At 39.7% G+C, this 25,303-nt stretch overlaps 5 protein-coding genes across 5 annotated transcripts; 2 read left to right on the top strand and 3 right to left on the bottom strand.

Moving 5' to 3' along the window:
* Nucleotides 1-114: 114 nt before the first annotated feature.
* LOC106652037 (vacuolar protein sorting-associated protein 18 homolog) lies at nt 115-4,976 on the bottom strand. The gene is made up of 19 exons (XM_014370770.2): nt 4,800-4,976; nt 4,506-4,655; nt 4,249-4,432; nt 4,009-4,169; nt 3,767-3,943; nt 3,507-3,696; nt 3,322-3,443; nt 3,020-3,247; nt 2,823-2,939; nt 2,646-2,758; nt 2,462-2,573; nt 2,202-2,387; nt 1,821-2,138; nt 1,606-1,741; nt 1,318-1,542; nt 1,091-1,242; nt 923-1,020; nt 530-850; nt 115-461 (listed from the first exon to the last, which is right to left on the bottom strand). Exons 2-19 carry the CDS (start codon nt 4,584-4,586, stop codon nt 398-400), a joined length of 2,985 nt encoding a protein of 994 aa, XP_014226256.1. The 5' UTR covers nt 4,587-4,655; nt 4,800-4,976; the 3' UTR covers nt 115-397.
* A 31-nt stretch (nt 4,977-5,007) lies between these two features.
* LOC106652061 (DNA-directed RNA polymerase III subunit RPC5-like) lies at nt 5,008-8,065 on the top strand. Its single transcript, XM_014370803.2, has 9 exons — nt 5,008-5,075; nt 5,145-5,752; nt 5,938-6,173; nt 6,248-6,441; nt 6,527-6,705; nt 6,807-7,011; nt 7,087-7,289; nt 7,358-7,521; nt 7,596-8,065. The coding sequence occupies exons 2-9, from the start codon at nt 5,702-5,704 to the stop codon at nt 7,702-7,704; spliced, it is 1,341 nt and encodes a 446-aa protein (XP_014226289.1). The 5' UTR covers nt 5,008-5,075; nt 5,145-5,701; the 3' UTR covers nt 7,705-8,065.
* An 87-nt stretch (nt 8,066-8,152) lies between these two features.
* On the bottom strand, nt 8,153-11,225 carry LOC106652005 (allergen Cr-PI-like). Its single transcript, XM_014370721.2, has 6 exons — nt 10,915-11,225; nt 10,123-10,845; nt 9,741-10,039; nt 9,169-9,593; nt 8,910-9,092; nt 8,153-8,838 (listed from the first exon to the last, which is right to left on the bottom strand). Exons 1-6 carry the CDS (start codon nt 11,164-11,166, stop codon nt 8,585-8,587), a joined length of 2,136 nt encoding a protein of 711 aa, XP_014226207.1. The 5' UTR covers nt 11,167-11,225; the 3' UTR covers nt 8,153-8,584.
* A 281-nt stretch (nt 11,226-11,506) lies between these two features.
* On the bottom strand, nt 11,507-13,582 carry LOC111693577. Its single transcript, XM_023458449.1, has 3 exons — nt 12,776-13,582; nt 12,252-12,694; nt 11,507-12,050 (listed from the first exon to the last, which is right to left on the bottom strand). The coding sequence occupies exons 1-3, from the start codon at nt 13,580-13,582 to the stop codon at nt 11,552-11,554; spliced, it is 1,749 nt and encodes a 582-aa protein (XP_023314217.1). The 3' UTR covers nt 11,507-11,551.
* Nucleotides 13,583-18,333: 4,751 nt separating this feature from the next.
* On the top strand, nt 18,334-25,061 carry LOC106652045 (endothelin-converting enzyme 1-like). The gene is made up of 10 exons (XM_014370782.2): nt 18,334-18,711; nt 20,395-20,552; nt 21,065-21,181; nt 21,514-21,597; nt 22,096-22,583; nt 22,662-22,985; nt 23,068-23,244; nt 23,324-23,495; nt 23,583-24,031; nt 24,129-25,061. Exons 1-10 carry the CDS (start codon nt 18,671-18,673, stop codon nt 24,288-24,290), a joined length of 2,172 nt encoding a protein of 723 aa, XP_014226268.1. The 5' UTR covers nt 18,334-18,670; the 3' UTR covers nt 24,291-25,061.
* The last annotated feature ends 242 nt before the right edge of the window (nt 25,062-25,303 follow it).

The raw sequence follows: 25,303 nt of genomic DNA, 5'->3' as shown, positions 1-25,303 counted from the left end.
AACATATTATTAACAAAAATTGTTTGTATACAATATAATGTATCCTTAATGTTTCCCATAATAATAGTATAATATTTACATGACTTGGTTAAAAAACAGATGAATAAAATGTCATTACTTTCTAATATTTCATTGTTTATTATACAACTGCAAGCTTTTAAAAAAGCACATAAAAATTTCATTGCATTTAATAAAAGAAAAGATGACATAATTTTAACTTGCGAAATCAATTTCTTCAAATTCAAATTGATTTATCACAAATTTAAGATAACTTATTTACATATAAAAATTATCAAAGAGAAATAATTTCATGATGTTTCTCTTATTTCATTATATACAGCCCTTACAGCCTCCACAGCTGAAGTATGAATTTAATTGTACATAACATTGGAATGTTTTAAGCCCACTCTTTCACAACTCGTTCATAATCATCTTCATCTATGAAAGGCTTGTCAATAGATCTGAAATGATGAGTAAATTTATTAAAATTCTATGTATCGTATCTTTTCTCCATGAACAATAGACTTACTCTATCATCAAGTCTCCACAGTAGAGACATTCTGAAGCAATCAGTTCGTCGATATCGGCCTTGATTTGTTCCTTCGTCGAGAGAGAAGCCGAGATACTCGCATTATCGCCGCCTCGATTCAGATCGCCATTAGTTGCCATTGTCAACTGGTGTTGCAATTCGGCCAGTTTCGTTTGATCCTGCAACGTGAGCATCGGCGTGAGGGCTGCTACTAGGCAATCGCTGTGGAAACGATGTCCACAGGGAAACACGTAAAAAGGTCGAAGAAGCAGCTGTATGTTGCAATTATTACAGACGTCCTTTGAGTGGACAAATGTGCAACTGAAAAAGAGAACTCATCGTTGGATTCAGGATTTTAATTTTTAACGTCAAAAGCGTTGTTTTATGCTTTACCGATTACGAAAAGCTTTGATATCCTGTCTGATGACTTCCGCGGCTTTGGTAGCTTCTTCCATTTCCTCTTTGAGATCTTGCATGTGGCGATTATATTCCTGTTGATATAATAATAATTTAATTGTAGTACTGCAAAATACTTTAATTTTTCGTTGCAAAATTACGTGCCTGTAAAGAATTGCAAATAGCTTCCTTGAAATGATCAATTGTGACGAAATCGTCGAAAAATGGTAAGATATCCTCAATCCTAACGAGTTCGCATTGTTGCAAAAATTCCATCGCTTGTTTAATATCGTTCTTCTCTCTAACAACGTGTTCAGCTGTATAAAAGAAATTTTAACTGTAACAGATCTGAAAAAATGACGTGATCAATAAGTTAAGTTAATTTAACATACCGATTTTAAGCCAAAGTTTTTTTCTCAGTTCATCGTTTCCGTGATGCGACGGCATGGCTGCAATTTGTTTAGCCAAATCAACGCTTATGGTCAGCGCTAAATCGATTGCCGTCGTCCAGAGGCCGAGCAACGCGGACAATTGCACGCAAGCTTCAGTAAGATCGTTTTCTTTGCAGAGGCGCAGAGCATAACGAACGTCGTAGTGCACCATGCTTATGTCTTGACCTAAAATAAAGAAAAAGTTATTGATCCAAGTATTTTTTTTGCGACAAAATAGTTGTTACTAACCTTGTGAGCTAATGTAGCGCATAACTTCGTCTTTTTTGTAACGAACGTAGAGCGAAAGTAGGAAATTGTGGATTGCCTGTTCTTGACAACTCTGCTCATAAATGCAGTGTTCCAGATAGCGTATGATCTCCCGGGCCTGTTAAAAAACGAAAAACTTAAGTATCTAATTTTCAAAATAATAAGTTAGAAATAATTTTAATTTAACTCAATCTCACATGTTTTTCATCTGTTGTACAAGAGACTAGAGCCGGTATCAATCTGGACGGCTTCAACAACGATCCTTGAGCGATAATAGCTGCAACCGTTGGTTTTGGCAATTCATCGAGTAACGTGCTGATAAATTGATAAAATAACTCTTTGTTTGGCTGGCTCTTCAGCACTTCCAAAGCTTCGAGGAAGTTTCTCTTGTAAAGTTGCTGTCTTATTACTTCTTCGTAATTGCGATTCATGATGGATAATTTCAACAAAATATCCTTGTCACCATGGCTGGCCAGTATATTACAAATGACGCTGCGATTTTTTCGCACGCAATCCTACAAAAATTAATCAAGTTAATTACCATTGCTGTCATTTATCTTAACAATAAGCAAACTTACATCGACTTTGTCAATCGCGAGAAAACTGTCGAATAGTTTCTGAAGCTCTACGTATCGCGGATTTTGTTGGTAAGTGGTAGATTCGCTGCAACGGATCTCGCCCATTTGACTCACAAAGAGCTCGACTATCCAGACTACGAGCATTGTAATTTGCGTTTTATCTTGCGGTCTCAAACCTTCAAGTTTCTGGAATTTGAAAAATCAGCTTACTATTTTATACATTAGTGCGTGTGCACATTACTAACTATTGTTAACATTACCTTCACAAGAAATGTTTTCAGAGCTTCCATTTGGTTCTTTTCCATGAATTTCAGACAAACTTCTTCAAAGGAAGAATGAGAATCGGCATAAATAAGTGCACTTTTTTCATATCTATTGAATAATGGAATATTTGTTAGTTTATCGGTGAATTATACTGAATCAAGAAATAAAAATGATAATTACTCTTTATTATTAAACAAATTCTCAGCTTGTTTCACAAGTACTTGGTTAATGTGAGCTGGGTTGTCCCCGCAGTATTGTTTTGCTAAATCAAATTCTCCTTTGTCTATGTATACCTTGAAATCAGATCAATTTTGTACAAAAATATTTCTGTCAATTTATAAACAATTAAAAAATTACCTGCCAAACATTACGATCTTCTTTAGTTACTTTGTATTTAAAAACTGCTCTTTCACTATAGGCCCAAATTGATCCACTTGTACAATCTTTAACTATATTAACAAGTTTTCCATAAGCCTATTGATAATGATAAAATAAAAAATTTGTTGAGTATACTGAATTGAATATGTATTGCAAAAAAGTACTTTTTTACTCACATCGTTATAAATATCTTCAAAAATAAGTTCCTGATTTAAAAGAGAAACACCTTTCACATGATCAACATATAAAAGAAGAACATGAAATTCTGTAAGAACAAATGAAAGGGGAGCTGCTGTTTTCTTTTTATTTGTGTTATTTATACTACTGCTTAATAGACTAGTTTCAGGACATGGCAAAAACTGCTGATTAATCAATATATTTTCTGGATCTGATTTTGTATCAACCTTAACAAAAAAATAATTACTAGTTATTCTTTTCTAATAAATTGATTGTACTTAAATGTATAATAGTAATATACCTGAGCATATAATATACCAGTTTCAGTCAACCAACTGAATGATTTTGGAAATTCTTGAGGAAAAGAATAATAGAATTGCATTTTTGAATATGGCAATGAACTTTCCAATTGATTAAAACGCTCTAGAAATAAATAATAATTTTTATTTTCAATTTTGAAAAATCAAATCAAGTAATACTATGTACCTTTAATATTTAAATATTTGCTAAATACTTGTTGAAGAAGAGGCTTTTCTTCGTGATTATTTACAACTCCAATATATTGATAAATACGAATAAGTGTTGTCAATATAATAACATATTTATCTGTATTGGGTATTCTTCTGAATTCTATACCAGTTATAGGGGGTTTACTATCCTTACCAATATCAAAAACCTGTTACAAAAATTATTTTACAGTAAAAAAATTGATTCTTGTGTATAAACTAACATTAATAGTTTTTTACCTGTTTTGAGTACTGCTCTAAACTTGTAGTAAATATTTTATCTCCATCTAAACCTATTTCAGTTTCAAATATGAGGCCTTTAGAAGATCCAAGTAAAATGGGTCCAGAAGTGGTTTCAGATGTATTAGTAACATTCCAGCCAACTGCAGTAATTTCATGTCCTCTAAACTTTGAAGACTAAAAATTCAAATAATTAATGATTTTTCTAGATTTGTTTCTTTGGATAAATTTGAAAATAATACCTGTTTGAATTTTGTTGCTTTTCTATGTAAATAGAAAAGCTCTGGCACTGAAGTGGGGTCATTTTGTTTTGGAGCAGCAGCTATTAACAAATGATATCCTAAAGGGTCAAGAAACATGCCAGACAATTTTAAATTTCCAAGGTATTTAGTGATGTCAATTTCTAAAAAAAATCAATAAATATTTTTGTGAAATTCATGATTTGTAAATCATAGAGATGTATTTATGTTACAACACAATACCTTCTGGCTTATCTGGCTGTTTCATATCTATCCTAAGGATAATATTATTAGCCATTGCGATTACAACATAATTGCTGCTGACACACATATGTACAATTTTATCAGGAGGCATGAAGTTGACCTTCTGCTTGATAAAAATAGGGATTTCATCTTGAAGTTTCATTTGTATGAGCCCAGCAGGATTCTAGAAATTTAAAACAATGTCAATCTCTCATGCATTGAGAATTATTCAAATTTTAAGAAAATAAAATTCATACAATCTCAGGCCTTATAGATGACTGTGCAGGTTGTTTTGACCTTTGAGAGGCCTGCTCGTACTGATCAAATACAGAAGTCATTTTTTCTCAACACTGTGATTAAAAAGCTTGTAAAAGTCTTCTTATCAGCATAATTTTTGCTGGTCTAGCCTGCAAAATTAATTATTGAAATAAGCAATTGGAATTTTGTGGAAAAACATTAGCTATAATATTGAAAATAAAGATATTGAAATATTTGTAAATGTACGAGCAAATCGAATAATCACAACAGTGAATTTGACATTTATTACATACCTAACCTATTTTTTTGACATAAGAAAAAGAATAACATTTGATATTTCATCAAATCTAAGCAACTCAAAAGAGCAACTGACTTTCGCACTGAATCATTAGCATCTTACAAAAATTAAACCAAAAAGAAAAATACTTTGAGGGAAAAAATTGACGAAAATCAGGGCGTTGCATTAGTCACTACTGGAGACGACGAGTTTCTCTGAGAAAGTCGAGCTTGCGTGTATGTGAAAATTGCTTAAAGATAAAACCTTCTGCATTATTACCCTTATTTCATCAGTTAGTACAAAATATTGTAAAAATATATCTGAAATTTTAATTGCGCTATGATTGAATTAATTTTTTAAGGGATTTTTTAAACGAATCGTTAATATAGAAAACTTTCAAAATTGTTACATCAAATAGGCAAAAGATAATCTCGAATCGATGAGTTAAAGATAATGTCAGATGATGTGTATACACACTTACACAAAATATTTGGAATACCTTGCCGGACGGCGACTAGAGATGATCTTATTGTTTTGTGACAGCGTCGGTTGACAGATTTTTTCCAAAATAATTTGAGTTCCGTGAAAACCAACGATGGTTTTTAAAGTACTTTAAATTATAAATTATTGTAAAGTACGTCGAACTTTAGAATATCTGTAAAGTGAGATGTGTGAAATATAGTAATTTTAATCCAAGCCAAAAATGTTGAGCAGAAATGTTTGAATAATTATTATTTTGACACTTTTATTGTGACTTGCGGAAAAAATAAAATTAAGGGATAAAGTTACAAAGTTACTTTTTTAATATGTAAAGCTATCATTCCTTCAAAGCTTTGAAAAATATCGTTCGGTGTAATAATTAGTAATTGGAAGAATTGAGAAATTTAATTTAATCTAAAGCTGGTTTAAAAGCAATAAATGTTTAAACCTAAAGTCATGGAGGAGGAAGACGATCCTGTAGTTAAAGAGGTACAAAATTTTGATAATCCATTAATAACTTATTGTTTGATATGAATAATTTTCAATGTTTTTAAAAGGTTAGGTAATAAATATTCTGAAAATATTGTTAAATCTTCAATTCTATTTCAAAACTATTGACAAAATTGCAAAATTTCTTGTTCAATGCATTTAAAATATTTTTAAATTGTTCACAGATTCCTGTATATTTGTCAAAAAGACTTGAAGATAATCTTTTTATTTTTCAATATCCTTTGAAAAGTGCCCAAGATGGTTACGATGATGCTATTGTAAAAAATGCTGCAATTAAAATAGAAAATCAAGAAGTCAAACTTGATGTAATGTTAGATACTACAAGCATAAATTATGATGAAGATAAAGCGGAAGAAATAGCAGATCTTTCAAAAGATCAAGAAGAGAAAATATTTGATGTGTAATTATATTTCATATATCATACTTTAATCATTTATAAAATTGATGCTCAAGAAACTTGTGGTACTTTTTCAGTGATAAAATGGATAAAATATCTTTGACTTCTAGTCGAGTGACATCAAAATATGAAAATTATGCCATTGGAGTTTTTCAAAATAATGAACTTCATTTGACTCCTTTGAAGGGATTTATTCAGTTAAGACCAGATTTCAGTTATCTCGATGACATTGGTAAACCACCTAAAAGTTTTGGAAAAAATGATGCAGATGGTTTGTAATCTAAGCACGTTTATTTTTTTTAATTCTTTTGAATATTTTCATGAAATTAAAATTTCTTTTTTAATTTATGTAATAGGAAGTGATGATGAACTTCTAGAGCATGAAGTGCATGCGAAATTTGCAAGACCAGTTCCAGATTATGTTCAGAAAAAAAGAGAACAATCATTTGAAACTCATGCCAAAAAAAGTATGGAAGAAACATGGATTCCTAGCGAATACATTTCTAAAAAAACTAATAAAAATCATCAGATTGATGTGAGTTATTTTTGTATGATATATGATTTTGTGTGAATCTTAACAACTTTTTAAAGTATCTTAGTACAAGAACTTTTAATAAAATTTGTTTACAATTTTAGTTGACTCGTATGGAAATGTTCTGTGAAGCAAGTGATGATTCTGTTAATGATTTTACTTTAACTAAAAAACAGTATTTAGATTTAATAGCCCCACCAATAAAAAAACCAGAATATGCGAAAGCTGATGTTCCAAGTCCTATTTCTACCCTTAGTTATATAAGAACGCGTCCTTTAATTGATCAAGTTCGCTTGTTAATGAAAGATGGTAAATTTTTCTTATTTTTATATTTTTATGAGCACTTGTTTATAGATTCTCATGAATAAATTAAATTTTTTTCAGCAAAAATTATGTCCTTTGAACAGTTAAAAGCATTATTATCGGCTGAACATCAAACGACTGCAATTTTAAGATATCTTCAACAAGTAGCTTACCTTGTCCAAGGAAACTGGGTTGTTAATAGTGAATTAATATATCCTAAAGATGCTGTATCTTCACATTCTGGTATACCAGCTGAACTCATGTGCAGGGCTAGAGATTATATAGTAAGATTTTATTATGAAATAAATTTCTGTAAACAATTAAAAAATAAATATAAATAATATTTTTTTAGCTTCTCTGTTTCACTGAAAGCGAATTCGTTGATAGAAGAGCAGTCTCTTCAGTTGTAAAAATGCCTGTTGAGGAAGTACGTGAAATATTAAATAACTTGGCAAAACATGTACCAAAAAAAGGCTGGAAGCTGATAATCAATCCTAGTTTAGATTTTGTCAAAAAGTATGTTTTCGGGACATGGCATATTTTACTTTTTACTGAAGTAAATGAACTCATTGTAAAATTTATTTAAACAGGTATCCAGAAGTTGCGCATCGACAAGCCCTTTTTTGGGAAACTAGAGGCAAACAGTTACGTGAAATAATAGAATCGCACCACAACACGCCGCAACGGAAGCGTCGATGACAATCGTATTCTAGGCAGTGGCCTAAAGCAATGCTGTCTATTAAAAAAGAAATCAAAGAAGAATTCTAAAGATAAAACCGAAAAATCGAGATTGTTTTTCAAGCTATTATCAATTTTAACCTTTATTATTTGACAGAATAAATAATAAAGATGAAGATTTAGAACAGATTTTAGGGGTTTTAGCAGGCTAATGTTAAAATAAATATATTGTAATATTTTTTGTAACATTTTAAAGGGATATTTTTTAATGCCGCGACTGAATTGTAAATTAATACACTTGAACATAAAACAATGCTAAGTTCTCAAATGTAATAATAATGTAATTAATTTTTATTCAATATAAACAACGTAATAATTTTAATAGATACACGTGTTTTTCACAGTATATTGTGTAACTTCAATCTTGTACATATAAATGTAGACAGATTTATTAGATTAATATATTTAAAAAGCAATTAAATCATCTCAAATGCGTCATAGAAAGATCGCTTGATATTCTTTACGATATCTATCAGTTTAAGTTAAAAACAAATGTTTGTAAACATACATTATATTCTTGCACGCCATACGTATAGAGCACCCTGTAAACTCGGATATATTTTTATTCAGCTTATGCGAACAAATATGTTGATGGATTGAAAAAGCAAAAAAAAAATTGAAACGTGCACTTTTCAAATCAACCTTATTTATTGCCAAATGGCGTGTATTTATGAATTAAAAGATGTTTCACAATCGTCTTTTTTTAGACGTAGCGGATTGTTACGTAGAAGCGAGAAACTTCTTTTCGCTTCAAAAGAAAAACGTAAATACCATGTTATCGAGACTTGTATATTTCAGGATAACATCGTGGAAAATTGACGCAAAGTACATCGACGATAGCCTAGGGTTCAGCGTCGTCGGCATCTTCCGATTTGCCGTCGTTAAAAATACGCACGGGTTTTAGCATGCAATTTTTCACGTTTTGGAACTTGGGCAAAACGTCGTCGGACACGCGCCGGTCCAAGGGAAAGCCGAGCGATCGGCCATCGAGCAGCAGACCCTCGAACAAGGCGGACCGGTATCGATGAATTTTGTTCTCTTCCGGCGCTGGATGCAGACAGACGAAGAGTTGGACCCTCAGTCCGTCGGCGGTACCTGTACGCATCGAAACAGCTCGTTAAATTCATATTAGAGATTAATTTTAGGGTCGAACGGGGTGGTCTTACCTCGAGGCAAAATCAATCTCCCCGGCAGAGCGTGTCGGAGGGGTTTGCTCATCCCGTCCGAGTCGCCGACGCCACGGACCGCGCGGGCCACGAGTTTGTTGTAGGCGGCACTGGAGACCGGCTCCGGCGCATAGTAGACGGCTTCGGCGCTGCTGCGCACGATCTTGTTCATGCCAGCTTTCACTGAATCATAGTAATAGAAAAATGTCAATCAACTTCATGCGAGAGCAAATTAGAAAAGATGCAATGAAAATCTCACGGTCGAGGAGCCAGCGATCGATCTCGTAAAATCGATGCCTCTCGGTCAGCGGGTCGATCTCGCGCCCGAACTCGTCGAGCTCCGGGCCGAGGAACAGCCTGACGACCACGGCCCTGGCCGGCGAATCGGCGTGCACGCCGATCTCGTAATCGAACGGCCGACTCTGCAGTCGAGTTCGTCGAACCTTGACCGTGTGCTGTGGCGGTGGCGATGACGACGACGATTGTTGGGCCTGACGTTGTTGCTGCTGATGATGATTACTGCCGCTGTCAGTCGTCGATCGCAAATCGCGCCGATGATGATTGACGTACGACTCGTACGCCTCGAAGCGAGTATGCAAATTATCGTCCAGATGTACGTAATCGACGCGCACCGCGTCGTACGTCAGCTCGGCCAGCGAGTAAGGCTCAAGGCGGCTCTTGTATCTGTTTTATTATTATGTTATATTTTAATCGTATTAATTGAAAGAGGTTGCATTGTAATGACCCGTGACGTCGTGTAGCTCGTAACGAAAAAAGAACGTGACTCAATTTGTATTGGCGCACGTGACCGGTAGTAGTATAAGGACTTACTGTTCGCCGAAATCGACGATTCGCTTGATCAATCTGTAGAAGGCCGGATCGCGCGAGCACGTCATGGGCATCTCGATGCTGGCCGGCAGATGCTTCGCGTGACTGCCGAGCAGGCGTCGGTAGAGGCGCTCGACCGAGCCGAAGTATCGCAGGTCCAGCGTGGCCCGATTGCCCTCGAGGACGTTGCAAAAGTCGTTGAAGTGGCGCGGATCGCTCAGGCTCAGCCTGTTGGAGATGTAACTGTTCATGACGCCCGAGTCCAGAGACATCGCCAGGCGCGATTCGTAATGCTTCGCGTCCTATCGATATACATAAATTCAAAAAAATAATTAGACGCCGCGCGCTGCTTTATACATCGACTAAAAGAGATACAATGATGGACCTCGAGCCACGCGTAGCTTCTCGCGGGCAAGTTGGTGCCCGCGACTCTACCCGGCACGAGGCGGCCGTTGTGGTGGATCATGTCGCTCTCGTAACCGATCGCGATCGGCCGCGCCCAGTCGATGTGCTCGACGTCGGGCTTCCTCATGTTGGCCGCGCTCATCTCCAGCCGATACTTGGCCAGCAGCATCTTGTGCACGTGACAGTAGAGCTCGCCGTGAGTCTGCTCCTGGTCGTCGATCGCCGGCAGCCAGTGAGGCCTCGAGCTCGCGAAATTGAAGTAAAACTCGTTCAAGCCGACGTCCTCGAGATAGTAGGCGAGCACGGATTGCTCCGTCGAGTCCGATGATTCCGCGTCGTCGTCGTCGACGATGGTATTGTCGGCCCGCGACATCTCGCCCGTCTTCATCATGTACGACTGCAGGACGACGTCCGCCCCGAAGAAGTAATTCGGCGCGATCTCCCAGAGATTGGGCATGCGCAGGCCGCGGCAGTCCTCCCGGCGCTGTAGAGCTATCGCCAGGGCGTGAATCCAGGCGAGCTCGTCCCACCGATCGTCGCTCCAAGCGGCGATCGTGACGAAATCGTCGAAAGTCCGGGCGTCCACGAGCACGTTGGCGAGGCTGCGGATGGCCTCGACGTCCTCGTCGCGATAGTACGAGACGACGCGAATCTTATCGGCCCTGTGGAACTTCATGTAAGCCTCTAACTCTCGGGCCAGTGTCTGCGGAAAATTATTAGTATGAATCACATATGTCGCGAGTGAATTGAAATGAAAAATTATTATCTGTACCTTATTGTTGCAGGCCTCGACGACGTTATCGAGCTTGTAATTTTTCACGCGCTCGAAAATCTCCGGATGGCTCTTGGCCGGCGATCCGGCCCCGCTTCCGCCGCTGCTCTGCCACAAGAGTTGGAAAATCGCCGACTGCTTTCTCGGAAAATCGTCGTCGTTTTTCGCCGACGCAGCCGCTGATCCACCGCTCGGCCCGACGATAATCGCCACCGATAACGACGCGATGACGATCGCGACCAATCGCCTCATAATTTATTTGTTATTTTTTTTTTGTTTCCAATAATTTTATAACACACATTCGGCTCGCGCGACAGATATATATTTTTTTTAATATACGTATATTTGCGTGCAGTCGTCGTCTCGATCGGCGCGATCCAAGTGATGGCGGAGTGAAAAAACTCGAGACGTTACAGTAATGCCGGACAAAATAAAGTTTGCAGCGTAAAGACGCGTCGTCGACGATAGTGCATCTATCGCTCGCAAATTCTTTCTTTTATCACTCCGTGTTAAGTATTATATGTACATATACGTATGGCCCCCGAAAGATTAAGTTGAGAAAAAATAAGAAGAAGAAGAAGAGTTTGGTCGTTAAAGAAAGTACGCATTTACGAAGGGGGGACGAAAAAGTACACGATTATTTTGTTGAAATTGTTTTTCGTCGCCGGAGCCACTGACATCGGCGCTGCAGCTTCGCGTGGAAATGTTCGACGGCCAGTTCCGCGAAAAAAACTGCAACGGATAGCACGTAACCCGCGAGAAGCAGAACAAAGACGCTCCTGTACGAGTTGTCCCTCAGACTATCCGACAGCACCTTTTTGTCCTCGCCGGAGCTATCGTCGCTCAACTCGGAAGCCTCCTCACGGTACATGTGGTTCCATTTGGCGTCTAATTTCGCCTCCTGGACGCGGCGAATGATTCGATTGAAGCTCGGCGTGTAGGGCGAGCCCTTGCGCAGGCTGAAGGCCCTGTAGGCCGTCCAGAAGCAGGGCTTGGCCTGTTTCGCGCGGTCCGCGTTGCGATTCAGCAGGTACGAGATCCTGTACTGGCCCATGACGCAGCTGACGTTGGCCTGGCCCAGAAGCCAGCCCAAGCACGTGTCCGTGTTCGTGTGCTGGATCGCCTTTCGGCCCAATCTATACGCGCGTGCATATATACACACAGTATATAATATCATGTACATTAGTCAGAAAAGCGATGACGACGATTTAAAGGCGCGATTTCGATCGATGACTCACCGCGCAGATTATACACACACGCGATCGTGCGTATATCACAAGTAATACATCATAATTATGTAAGCATAATATTACAATATCATTAAAATATATATACACCTGTGGAGCGTGGGGTCGTTGCCGGATCTGAAAGTCATGTTCATCAAATTGGGATGTACGAATGGAACGAGGCCCGACTCGTCGAGCTCGCGATACGACTCGAATCTCTTGTACGCGGCCATGTCGAGATTCAGGCTGGTCAGATGGGCGAGCATCGACGAGGAGTAGAACAAACCCACCACCAGGACGCAGCCGAAGATGAGTCGCTCGCGAAGCGTCGTGGCTCGGGCGTATATCGACGAGCCCATCATCAGCTGGGCTATGTCCAGCGGTCGCCAGTACTTGGCCAGCAGCAGAATGGACGTAAGCCAGACCACGACGACGAGGCAGAGGATCACCAGCAGCGACCACTGGATGCCCTTGCTCAGCTGGAAAGTCGGCTTCTTTATCAGAGGTACCAGGCCGCAGATTCGCTCCAACGAGATCCAAGTCGTTCTGTCTGCCTATATACGTATACGTTTTTTAATTTTACACGCGATTTATGTATATGAATCATCGATACGTATGATAAATCATTGCGCTACCAGAAGAGGATGATCGACGTGAAGGAGAAAAGATCCGTAAGCGAAGACGTCCAGGTGGCACTTGGGGAGCGCCACCTCGCCCAGCAGTCCGGTGGCCGAGCCGTTGGCCAGCAGTACGCCGTGATCCGACATCGGCCGGAAATCCATCTCGACGCTGAAATTCAACTTGCGCTGAATCGTCTCGAGCAGCAGCCCGACGAAGCCCGTCATTTTTCGCGACTTCGGGCTGCGCCACGAGTAGGGCGGATGCTCGACGAATCCCACGCGCAGCTTCAGCCCGTGAAAATCGTCCAACTTTTCGGGAAACAGTCTGCTGGACGAGTCGAGGGCTCGATTCGTGTGAGCACGAGCGAAGGGATTGTAGTGGTGTATCGTCGCGGCGTAATCCGTTTCGCGATCGATCATTGTTTTACGGCGCTGCTTCGACGAGACTCTCAATGCGATGCCGATAATCGTCACGTCGACTAATTGCTCTTGCCAGAATTGCTCCAATAAATCCTGGTATCTCGCGGTGAAATCGTTTTTACGATTAAACATTATCAGCAGAACTCGAGTCGGTGCTGGAAAATTCACCGTCAGGCCCTTGAGATCTTCGACGAATTTTACGCCGATGTCGTCGTCCTTCGCCCCGACGTAGAGAAAGAGGCTGTTCGAGTTTTGCAAAAATATCGGCACGCGATCCTTGTCGATATCGATCCAGGCGCAGGCTAGTCGACTCGCGAAACTCGAGTATATCCAATTTTCCAACTCTGCCGTTGACTCGCCACTTTTCTGCTGCTTTTGACGTGCGCCGCCGCGGTTCACCATTAAAACCTGTCGAGAGTAAATCTGATCGATCATCGGCTCTATCGGTAGCAAGTGCCGACTGTAACGCGAATTCCCGAAAACCATTGCGAGCGAGAACAGGAAATAAATTTGAATCCACTTCATCGTACCGACCATTACTTGGACTTGTAGAAAGAGTGAAGAAAAAAATGTCAAAAAGAAAGTGCCGCCGCGGTCGAATCGATTTGCCATAAAAGTGCGTTATTTGCACTTTGATTAGTAAAATGTGTTACGCGGAATCGATCCGTGAGTGGTACGTACCTGTATAATAAATGAGCTCATTAACATAGCGAAGAATCCACATCGGCGCCCTGGACAATATGCTACATGCTCCGATGGCGATCGACCTGGTATTCAATTATGTAATTTCGTCATTGGAAAGCCGAGCTTTGAAAGGTGAAAGATCTTTACATCGCGAGTCACGCATTTTTCTGATAATCGCTAGACAAAAATCTCGGCTTTGATCCAAGTCCAATCGCTTACATATGTATTTTATTATATGTGTGTATACCGTTTGAATTGTCAAGCTCGGCGGTAAAAACCCAGACAGACTCGCGACCAGACAGGACTTGTATTGTAGCGGTAAAAAACCCAACGAAACTGCGCGCCCGAACATGGTACAACAATGGTAATCTTCCCCTGTTCCGATTTCGAAGGCTAGACGTCATGACAAATACCTTCACGCTCGATGCATCAATGCTATATAATTCCGTAACGATAATTTATTTTCACGCTCCGGGAGATATTTGAATACGTTTCACACCGAATATTAATAGGTTTGTCGCGTGTGGTCTATTGATCGGCGGATTTAAATGACACACTTTTAAAACCTGTATTGTACACGGTTTAAAAGACTGAGACGCCGTCTAACGAGCCAGATTATTAGACGAGTCATTCAAATGCACTGACTTTTTAAGTAGAGATTAGTTATTCCTTTATCGGCAACATCGTGTAAAGTTCACACGGTTATACCCTCGCTATTTCCGAGTCTGGAAAAATTTCATTCGCCTTTTTGAAGTATTTCGAGAGGATTCGCAATATGTATTCAAGTGTTCGTTAATTTTTCAGCAGTAATATTATTAAGAATAAAAAAGATTATATTGTAGTAAAATAAATGTGAATGAATAAAGTGTCAACGAGGTTTGTTAAATTATTGATTAATCCATTATCAAAGATAAGCATCGGCGTCGAAGGTGTGCAGCTCACTTTTTCCTCTCTCGATTCTTTTTTTTTTTTCCAAGCGAGCCGAAATTTCAAAATCATCGCTCGCTCGACGAATTATTATTACTCATATAGAGCCGCGCGGCACGTTTCGGGTATCTCTGTCGCGTAAAAGGAAAAACTGGTAGCTACTGGAAACAATTCCGTTGCAACTGGAGTTTCGGTGGGAGATTACGAATTCTCCTCTATACGTTCGAGTCCATGTAGATTATGATAATGGACGTGAAGAAAAAAAACTTGTTTTTTCTTTTTTGGGTTCGCGCTATCTATTAAAAGATTTGTTGAAAAAAAAAGGCAACGAACGAGGCCTTACGAAACCGAGGATGGTCCGCGTGCGATCGTGCAGCGCGCGAAGACAATGCCGCAGCGCGGATATGTGGAACGGGTTCCGTGTATTCTCGCGCCTCGCGATTACAATTGTGTTTATACACGTAAAAATAAGCGACACTGTATGTATACGCATACTCGCTCTTGTTTTATATTATTTTTAAACGAGCCAACAACTGTAGGGAGTGCATAAATTAACCGGCAATCGTACACATATAGGCGGTGGAAACTGCCGGGCCACCCGAGCTCGATAAAAAGCTCGATACTCGCCGCACTCGTCTTTCACTCGCTCGTGCTATTGAGCAAGAAACATTATAACGATTATTTCGCACCCCCTCTTGTAGCCATTCGTATTAATTGCAATTGCGAGCCCGAGGGCATCGAGCGACTTTTGCGCGTGCGATGCTCGAGTATTTCGTCTTAAAATTAGAGTGTTACGCGGATTTACGAAATGCCGTGGCATTAAGTACGCCGCAAGTTTACTTACTTACATGTACCGGTCAATTATAAGAGCCACGCGGGGCGCTGATAAGGGGGCGGCTCGCGAGCGATAGCGCGTACGACGCGGATCCGTGATGTATATAATTGACAAATTCAGCCATCCCAGAGTCCGTCCTGTCTGCACGTGGATACGAAGCAAATGCAAAGCTCGCATTATAATGAACGCGCGATTCGCAATTTTTCGTTTTACGCGTACGAGACGTCCGCGTGTACGTAAGAAAACTTAGATCTATCTCGGCCGCGCGTACATGTGTATTATATCAGCCCGGATAAGATAAACGCGAATTCGACGAGAGATGCAAGACGTGCACGAGTGTATGTTATTAATAATGTTTATTAATGCTTATAAATATTCTCTCGCGGATCGCAGTGTAAGCGAGCGGTACTGCACGCCGAGAGAGAGAGAGCCAATATATCGATACATTTTTTTCGTCTCCCCTTCTCGTCTTCTTCCTGTTCGTTTCTTTCTTATTCTTAATGCTTTATTTAACGATATTTTATTCAAATTTAACGTACGACGTTGGCGCAAAAAAAAAGTCTTTCATCCTAGGCGCGTGTCGCGATCTCTGCAGCGCGATCACCTATCGCCGCGCGCGGCATGACTCAACGAGTTACGCGTGCCGTTATCATGAAGTAGCTGTTTGAACAACGTTTCGTCTTATATGATGTCAAACATTATTTTCTGTAATTCTCGCCAAGTGTAATGAACTACGCATGTCCTAGTTCAAGAAACTTATTTGGATGTGTGTCGATCGCGTGCCCCCGGATAGGCAGGCACACGATGGGAAGGGGTACTCAAACCTGATGTAATAGGAAGTTGAAGTTTGGTCACGTACCAGATCATCTCCCTGATCGCGTCCATAAAGGCCTATGATATATGTTATATTGATACAAACTACGTCATGGCCCGATGCGATTATAATATATACGGCGCACATGTGTGTGTATATATATCGTTTAATCCGTTGATCAGGCGATGTATAAAATATAACGCAGAGAGCGTGGCCCGAGGGGCTGTTCAACTTTTTCGGCAGATTGCCAAATTTCTTTAATCTTCGCACGTTTCGCGCGTACATGTGTATAAATATTGTAAAATTTTGTATTCGCTCGTGAGTGCGTGTGATATATTACAGGCTTAAGGGGAGGGAGAAGATGCGAACGAGTTGCATTATTATTATATATACACTCGACTCTATCTCCTTCGCGTCTGCGTCCGCGCGTACGAGCCTCTGAGCACGTGCAGCGGTACATTATATACACACTGTGTATACGCGCGATCGTGTGTAAATACTGTAATGTATCCAATGACATGTGTGCGTATAGTCGTGCGTGGGTGTGCGCGCACAGACACGTTCGAGCTCGTACGATCGCGGCTTTTTTCCATCGTGGGTACGAGCATGATGTAAATTAAAACACCCGTGACGAATTCTATGGCCGTCGCCGAGGGGGCAGGCAAACTTATCAGCGCGTTGGCGAATCTTGAGGATACACTCGCGTCATCGGAGGAAAATTAGTAAGGAAATCAAAGAATAAAACCAGAAATGTCTCGGTGAAATGTCAGGTCGCGCTTGTGATATGTACGCATCAACTTGACAGACGAGCCTCGTGAGATATATACACTATAAAGAAAGATATATGTGTATCTTTCCTATCGGCCACACACAAATAATTGTCAACGTCTAGGCGATAACTTGTTGGAAATTTTTCAAACTAAAGCGCCAAAATAAGAATAGACATATTTTTTGCTATTTTCGAAATATTTGGGGGGGGNNNNGGGGGGGGGGGGGGGAGAGAGAAGACTTTGAGAATTAGGACATTCGCCACGAGGTGTCCCCGCATCCCCATGTGCGCGAGATCGAATCGAGTCCAATATTTGATGTGACTCACTGATATGCTAATTCACGTCGTTTTTTTTCTCGGTAAAAAATCACGCAACGCGTTTGACTTTAAAAAGACGCGCTCTTATAAGCGCATTATATTCCTCGCGATCTCGAGCAAACGCGCGCGACCGAGTGAGAAAAAGAGAGAGAGACCCCCAAGGCTCTATCGAGAGATGATGATGATGATGATGATGCCGTTGGTACGTGTGAGTGAGCGCGTATCTACACACAAGTAGAGCAGCATAAGACGATCGAGAGAGGCTCGACCCGATGCTCGACGCTGCTAGCGCTGCTGCTGCGCGGCGATTCGATTTCGATCGTGCGCCGATTAACGAGAAAATCACGGCGATCTCCCACCCGTGAAGGCATCCGTATTATAATTACTAATATCGGTCGAGGGAAACGCGATGCCACACATACCCGGCCAATAGCATCATTTTCGACAAAGCGCCAAAGCCAATGAATGAGAAAATCAATGAGCCGGACGAAAATTATCTTTCTTTTTCGCCTCATTTTCACAATAGACATTCCAATTTGTGTTCGGACAAAGAGATCGATGACGATGCCTCATTCAATATAGACGAAAAAAAAAAGAGAAAGTTTTTTGCCCCATTCAAAAATGCCATCCACCCGCGAAGGAAAATAAAAATTCGCCTACTTCTCTCGAGTGTATGCGCGCGAGCGATCGCGATTGGAGACGGTTCCGCGCGCGCGACGACGACGACGACGGCGGCGGCAACGGCGGCGATATAGTAAACGCGTCGCGCGCAAGAGATACACTGCGAGTGTAAAAGAGAGAGAGAGAAAGAGAGAGGGAGAGAGAAAAAAGATTGGCGAGCTATGAGTTATTATAAAAGAAGAGCGTCCCATTCGAAGATGAACCAGTGTATATCGATACTCGCGAGACCGCGAACAGCTTACAATTTATAACTGCTCTTGGATACAGAGAAGCGGGAGCACATGTACCGCGACAAGTAGTCGTATCGTTTATATATCGAGGAAAATCATTGATATAATCGTTTACTGATTAGAAAAAAAAAAGAAGAAGAACGCATAGAAACACAAAAGTTTTACAAAGTGTTGATATATATATATTTTTTTTTATTACAACTGTGTGCCAATTTCAATTGTGGTTTTGATCATGGCAACCATGAACTATTACATCGTTACAGTTTGCTTTGTGTAAGTGTGCAATATCATTACTTCTTTTTACAACTGTCAATTTACATAAATGGTGCGGTGCATGTAGTTTTGAGAGTACATAATGTAACATGTATTCCGAGAGTAATTTTCAAAGTGAGACTTGACAATTGCTCTTTTCTCTCTTTCCTTCTCTCTCTTTCTGAAATAATTTCGTCAATTAAGGTAAAGCAATATGCATTAGTAAAATTAAGGAAATTAATGGTTTTTCTAACTTTATGGAGATCATATTTCAATTTAATTTATTAATATTTTCTTTTTTTAATCCTATATCATTGATGGAATTAAGTTATTTTAACAAATCTCAACCTCGTCCGAGATTTAATTTTAATTTGACGCTGACAGATATTTTGGATAGATCATAAATTTCCAAAGAAACTTGAAAATGTATAAGCACGCTTGTGGCTGTATTTATAAATTTTCTCATGTGTATTTATAATAAAACTTTAAAATCCAGTACGTAAAACTCAATCAGGATTTTTCGGTGGAAATGAAAAGAAAAAAAAAGTTTTACACAAAATTGATGGAATACCACGTGAGTGTATCAAAAAAAAAAAAAAAAAACTTTAACGAATTTACATTCGGAACTGGGCTTTTAAAATTATTTTAATTAAAATTTACCCGAGCGTGTACGGTTACGATAAATTTTCCAGCAAATTAAGATCGCGATGACATTTTGTGATTCACTCATTACGATTGATTTTTTTTTATTGCACGCGAATTATTTTATCGATTGAACGAAATTGCACTCGCTGGAACGGACGAGACTTTTACACGCATACAATTTTACAAATGTACGTGCAACAGTTGCACATTTTACGAGTGCCATTGCGTAAGACAACTGCACTTCGAGTGCTACGTGAAAATTTGATACTGGTTTTCCGCTTGTTTTATTTTTTTGTAATTTATCGAATAATTATTCAATTTAGTCTTAAGCTCGCGCAAGCGTTCGAGCAAGGGCATTTTTTCGAGTCGATAATAAATTATCATACGAATCGAATGCGAGTAGTCCCAAGGAAATCGAGGTGCATAGCATTAACGGAGGTCCTCCTCATCGATATCAGCCGCGAAGAAAACGATTAGATAATCAAAGCACACCATGATATCATAACGCGTATAAACTCGGCGATACTATACATCATCGCGTACGCAGATCATTAGCGAATTAATCATTTAGCGTAAAACTCGCATGCAATATTACACATAATAATATTAATACGTCATTGCTCGCACGCGATCTCTCGGCACTGCCGACATGATAGATAAATGGATTTCGCGTGCTAAGCCATATAATGTGCAGATACATAAAGTCAAACGCGCGCGTATTCAATGTGCAAAAACCCATTAGATCGAGAAATCGTCCAAGGAAACGTCAATCGCCAGATGAAGTGATTAAAATTTTCCACAATACTTTAAATCGTGTTAATTTTGAGGAGAAAATTAGCCTCGTGTATCGGAAGTTTTTTTAACCGATCGATTGATATCTACTATTCGCAGAAGATCGTAGTCTAGACGCACACTTTCTCAAAACCAATTGCTCCGTACCTTTTATCATGAAATAAAAAAAAAGATTTCATCTACCATCATCGATGTATGTGATTGTTGCAATCAGTCAATGTGAATCTCTTAACATGATTTTTTTTGTCTGTTATCGACTTTCTTTAGGCTAATTCATGGCTTGGCACCGACGACGATGGTTAACGCAAGGTCATCGATGCGACAAGAGAAGCAGCAGCACAATCAGCGATCGAGTTCGAATTTCTATTATGTCTCGTCTGACCTTTACGAGACTACGTGCGCGAACGAGCATTGCAACGAAGTCGGTACGTAAAACGACTTTTCCTCCTTTATGTATAGAATGCAAGCCGAGAATCTCTTCCAATAGAATGTGTTGATCTTCAAGGGAAGAGGCAAAAAAGATTTATAATTACGACAAGCTAAATATAGAGATCGATAATGCACGTGTGTATGTGTGCGTGTGTGTTTTTGCATTGTATTTTTGATATGCATCGAAATCAGGAGACACGAGACGCGCATACACGCAGACACACACACAATCGAAAATTTTTTGTCAACTCGAGCTATATGTATGCGCGATATGAAACTTTTGTTTGCAGAATTAGCCCCACTATTTCAGACTTAATAATAATAATCAACTAATTGCGAGATTTTTACGACCTTGAAGTAGAGATACACAAAAACATTGGGGATTAGATATAGCGCTTGTTTTCAAACTTTCAGAGCCATTTTTACACAATAAAAAAAAAATCAATATAGAACAAAATAGAGCTAGCTGGCCAATTTATTTATGTCGTTATTTTTCTTTTTCATCTAGCCGAGGAGTTTTTAAAAAGCGTGAAGAAAACCGTCGACCCGTGCTCGGACTTTTACGCCTACTCTTGCGCTAGAAAATCGTCCAAGCTTCGCACGTCTGATATTACCGAGATGAAAGGTATGTATTGCAAATGAAGCATTGTATTACATTTCGGTTCTTTTTCACTCTGTGAAAAGATTAATCGGAGACCGATTGTGGAACTAATGAAAAAAAAAAAAAAAATCGAGATAAAAGAGTTGAAACTAAAAGTTTACAAACGATCCGGGATGCTGCTCTGCTAAATCATCATAATACACCATTAATAGTAATAATGTTTTGACATCTTTGACGCACATTGATCATCCGATTATAGAAAATTCTCGTCTCTCTAAACATTAAGTACGAAAATTCGATTAAAATTTGTATTTAATCTTATTCTTTTTTCTCTCTCCCCCTTTCTCGCAACACAGAAATCTTGGAATCGCCGCACAGCGAGGAGGAAATCAAAGCATTGACGTTGGAGAAAATCTTTTATCGCAGCTGCATGGAGCAAAGTAAGTCTACACTTGTAAATTCTATCTTTTATTTTTTTTTTTTGTACCACATAAATCAAATCAAATTTATACATGTAATTCTCAGCAAAAACTAATTGACGTAAATTGAGCATAATCCACGCGCGCGTTTTATAAAAGTTGCGAAAGTTTATTTTTCTGTGCTACTGTAAGATTTTTCGAAAAAAATTATCTTATCTCCTCTGGCAGCCTCTCGTGCGCGCGTAGTATTAATGTTATACTTGAATGTATTGGTCGTGTGTGTTGGCGCGTGCAAATCTCATCATGTACCTCATTCGATGTTGCTGCTTATTAATTACGCAAATCTCGGTTATGATTCAGATATTAATCGGTTTTTTTTTTTGAAAGCGATAACAATGTATTTATTTTTTCAATATTATTATTGTCGTCTCTTTGTATACATCGGATAAGCCGAATTAAACACGAGATCATTTATCAGTGGTACTCATGCGATCGTGGTATTTTTATTACCTTTTGCAGCTGACTCCGATACTAGGGCCAAGAAAAAACTCAAACAGTTCTTGAATCTGTCCAACGGCTACAGCCTCTTCAAGCACGGCAAGTACGGCGCCGTCGACTGGCTCACCATCGACGCGCTTTACGCCCAGCTCGGCTTCGAGCATGCCTTCTTCAATGCCCACGTCATGAAGGACCCTGAGAATCTCGAAAATAACATCATGGCCCTGACGCCGCCCTCGCCGCTCTTCACCATTACCATTCACTCGCTGCTGAAGAATCGCAATTTCAGCGAGATGATCATGAATCTGCTGGACAAAAATCATAAAGGCAACCTCGAGGACTTTAACGACGTCATTGCGTTCAACAACGAGCTTCACGGAATTTTGCCGGCTCTTGCCCAGTTCGAGGAGAGCATCAAAACTATGATCGAGAATAAGATGTACATCGAGAACTGGCAAAGATCTTACGACTCGAGCGCCGAGTTGCAGGACGATGGAAAGACCAATCACGTAAGTTTCATTTTTATTTAAATTTTGCAACCGATCCAAACAAGATCATCGTTAATAACGTTATATTGAAATTTGTAGATCGACTGGTTGAGGGTACTAAACAAATTTACCAAATCAGCCAGAGTTCACATGCACAAATCTGACAAAATCATAGTGAGGAACGTCGCCTACTTCCACAAGCTCGCGGGGCTTTTGGAAAAAACGCCTGCCTCCGTTTTGGAAAAATACATCCACATCAAGTTCATTGCTCAAGTTGGCAAATACCTCAGTCCCAGTCTGGCCAAATTTTTCGAGAACTTCAAAAACAGATCGAAATTCTGCATCAGGCAAGCCGAAAATCGCCTCGTAGGCGCCAACTACGAGTTCATCAAGAGACATGTGCCGAAAGATCGTAAAGCTCTCGTAAGTTCTCGATAACAATATCATCGGCAATGACAATTTTTTTAAAATTAAAAATGAATAAAAATATTATGATAATTTGCAGGCCGAGGAAATAGCCGTGAACGTGAAAAAGTCGCTGATTCAATTGATATCGCGAGCCGACTGGATGGACCAACCAACCAAGACTCACGCCGTTGATAAACTCCATAAACTTCAAATCATCATGGGATACCCAGATTGGCAGTTGGATACTGATTTCGTTAACAATTATTATGGAAATGTAAGTATTGGCAAAGAAAATCGATATCAGTAACAATATTGATTATTTGAGATATTAATTATTTGATTGATTGCTGCAGCTTCATTTGGGATCAAACTTCTTCGACAACGTCATCAAGTACAAAAGACAGGCTCTTTTGCACGAAGTGCAAGGCTTGAGAAATCCTAAAAAGTTTGACCCTGCTACGATGTCGAAAAATCACGCTCCATTGGTACATCATTTCGAAATCAACACCCACCTCAATCTTGTCTGTGAGTATTCGCAATTTACGTCATATATTTCTAGATTATCAATTTCAACATTCGTCTCAACATGTCCGTATCCGATTGTTTCACCAGACTTACCCACTGCATATCTTCATCAAAAGAAAAACAAATTTTTGGGCAGTCAATTGCCGAACTCGATCAATTACGGCAGTTTCGGCTCGATGATCGGCGCCATCCTCTACGACTTCGCCAGTCTCACCGACACGCTCAAGTACAATCTGTATCTGCGCACCGTCGAGGGCCTGACCAAGCAGACGATCGACGCCTACCGCGTCAAAGAGAAGTGCCTGTCCAATCAGCTGACCGATTACAAAAAGTCCGATCGCGGCTACAATCCCTTGTCCGACATTATCGGTCAGGACACGGTGCAGGTGGACAAGATCTACGAGAAACAGACGGGTCTGAGGGCGGCCTTCGAGGCCTTCAGCGAGAGCTTGGCCAGTGGCGACAAGACGGAGCAACTGCTGCCCGGATTCGAGAAAGTCAATCCACATCAGCTTTTCTACTTGGCCTACGCCGAGGTAAAGATACATTTTTTGTTAAACGTACGAATTGTACAATCGCTTTAAAAAATCAACGACGATCACTAATACGAAACCAAACATTTTTTTTCCTCAGAGGATATGTGGCATCGGCGACGTTTACGACAGCTACGATGGCTACGAGACGTCGTCCAAGATCAACGGAGTCATGACGAATCTGCAGCTGTTCAGCGACGTCTACCAATGTCCCAGAGACAGTCCGATGAATCGACTCGAGAAGTGCGAGCTGTTCACGTGACATGCCTAGACCATCTCGATAGACTATAATAGTAAATATAAATAGATAGAGCTTCCATTACATGACGTAACACGTTAAGAGAATAGACTTTTGAAATGGTCGCCTCAAGTGTTAGTTTAGCCAATATGTTTTTGTTATTTTTTATTCGACGTTTTTAGTTTTATATGTTTAAAACAATATCGACTAACGAAAGAAAGTATTTTTTATGTATATCGAACTAATAATTTTTAATAGTTCCTAAACATGTACATTTTGTATTAGCATTAATAGTTTGTAACTTGCGTCAGAATCGTTGCGCAGTTTAGAACAACGATGTAAAAAAAAAAAATGAAGAAGAAGGAGGAAATGACAAAGGAGTCAAGCGATTGATTTCTTAGCAATAGTAGTTCAATGCATTCAAGTCGAAAGAAAAGAAAAGAGAGAGAGAGAAGTAAAGATATATGTAAATAAATATGCTATATGCGTTGTTGATATTGTGACGCATATGATAATGGACAGCGCGTGTGCTGTTCGACCAATGTGACTTTGTGTATCACGTACTATATAGAAATCCAAAGATCGGATCAGAAATTTGATCAGATTAATAATTATTTAATTAAGACATGTACTTAAAGACTGTTATAGTATAAGTACATTTTTGCATGTAGACCGTTATTGTTTACTTGGGTGGATTATGATTCACGCATTCTGTATTTCGTAGAAAAATATTTATGAAAAAATTTCGAAAGAGAAAAAAAAATTGTTATTAAAATCTATGAAAATGAAAAGCAACATAACTTTGTATTTTTCAATCGTTAACCTAATATTCTTATCGATTACCCGTTACGTGCGTCCCTCGTTTCTAAACTTAACCTGTTTTGATTTGTAAACAATCGACCTAAAAAGCATCCGTTCGAGCCAACGCCATCATGATCATGGTCGAAGCAGCGGTATCGTCGTATTCGAAAAATTCCTCGTGCAATCGCCATCGTTCTCGGCGTCGTCATGCCTAAACCCAGCCGTCTTATTTTATC

Source organism: Trichogramma pretiosum, unplaced genomic scaffold, assembly GCF_000599845.2.
Source record: "Trichogramma pretiosum strain Unisexual culture from Peru unplaced genomic scaffold, Tpre_2.0 scaffold13, whole genome shotgun sequence".
In the NCBI taxonomy this organism is placed as follows: domain Eukaryota; kingdom Metazoa; phylum Arthropoda; class Insecta; order Hymenoptera; family Trichogrammatidae; genus Trichogramma; species Trichogramma pretiosum.
This window is presented reverse-complemented; position numbering and strand designations above follow the sequence as displayed.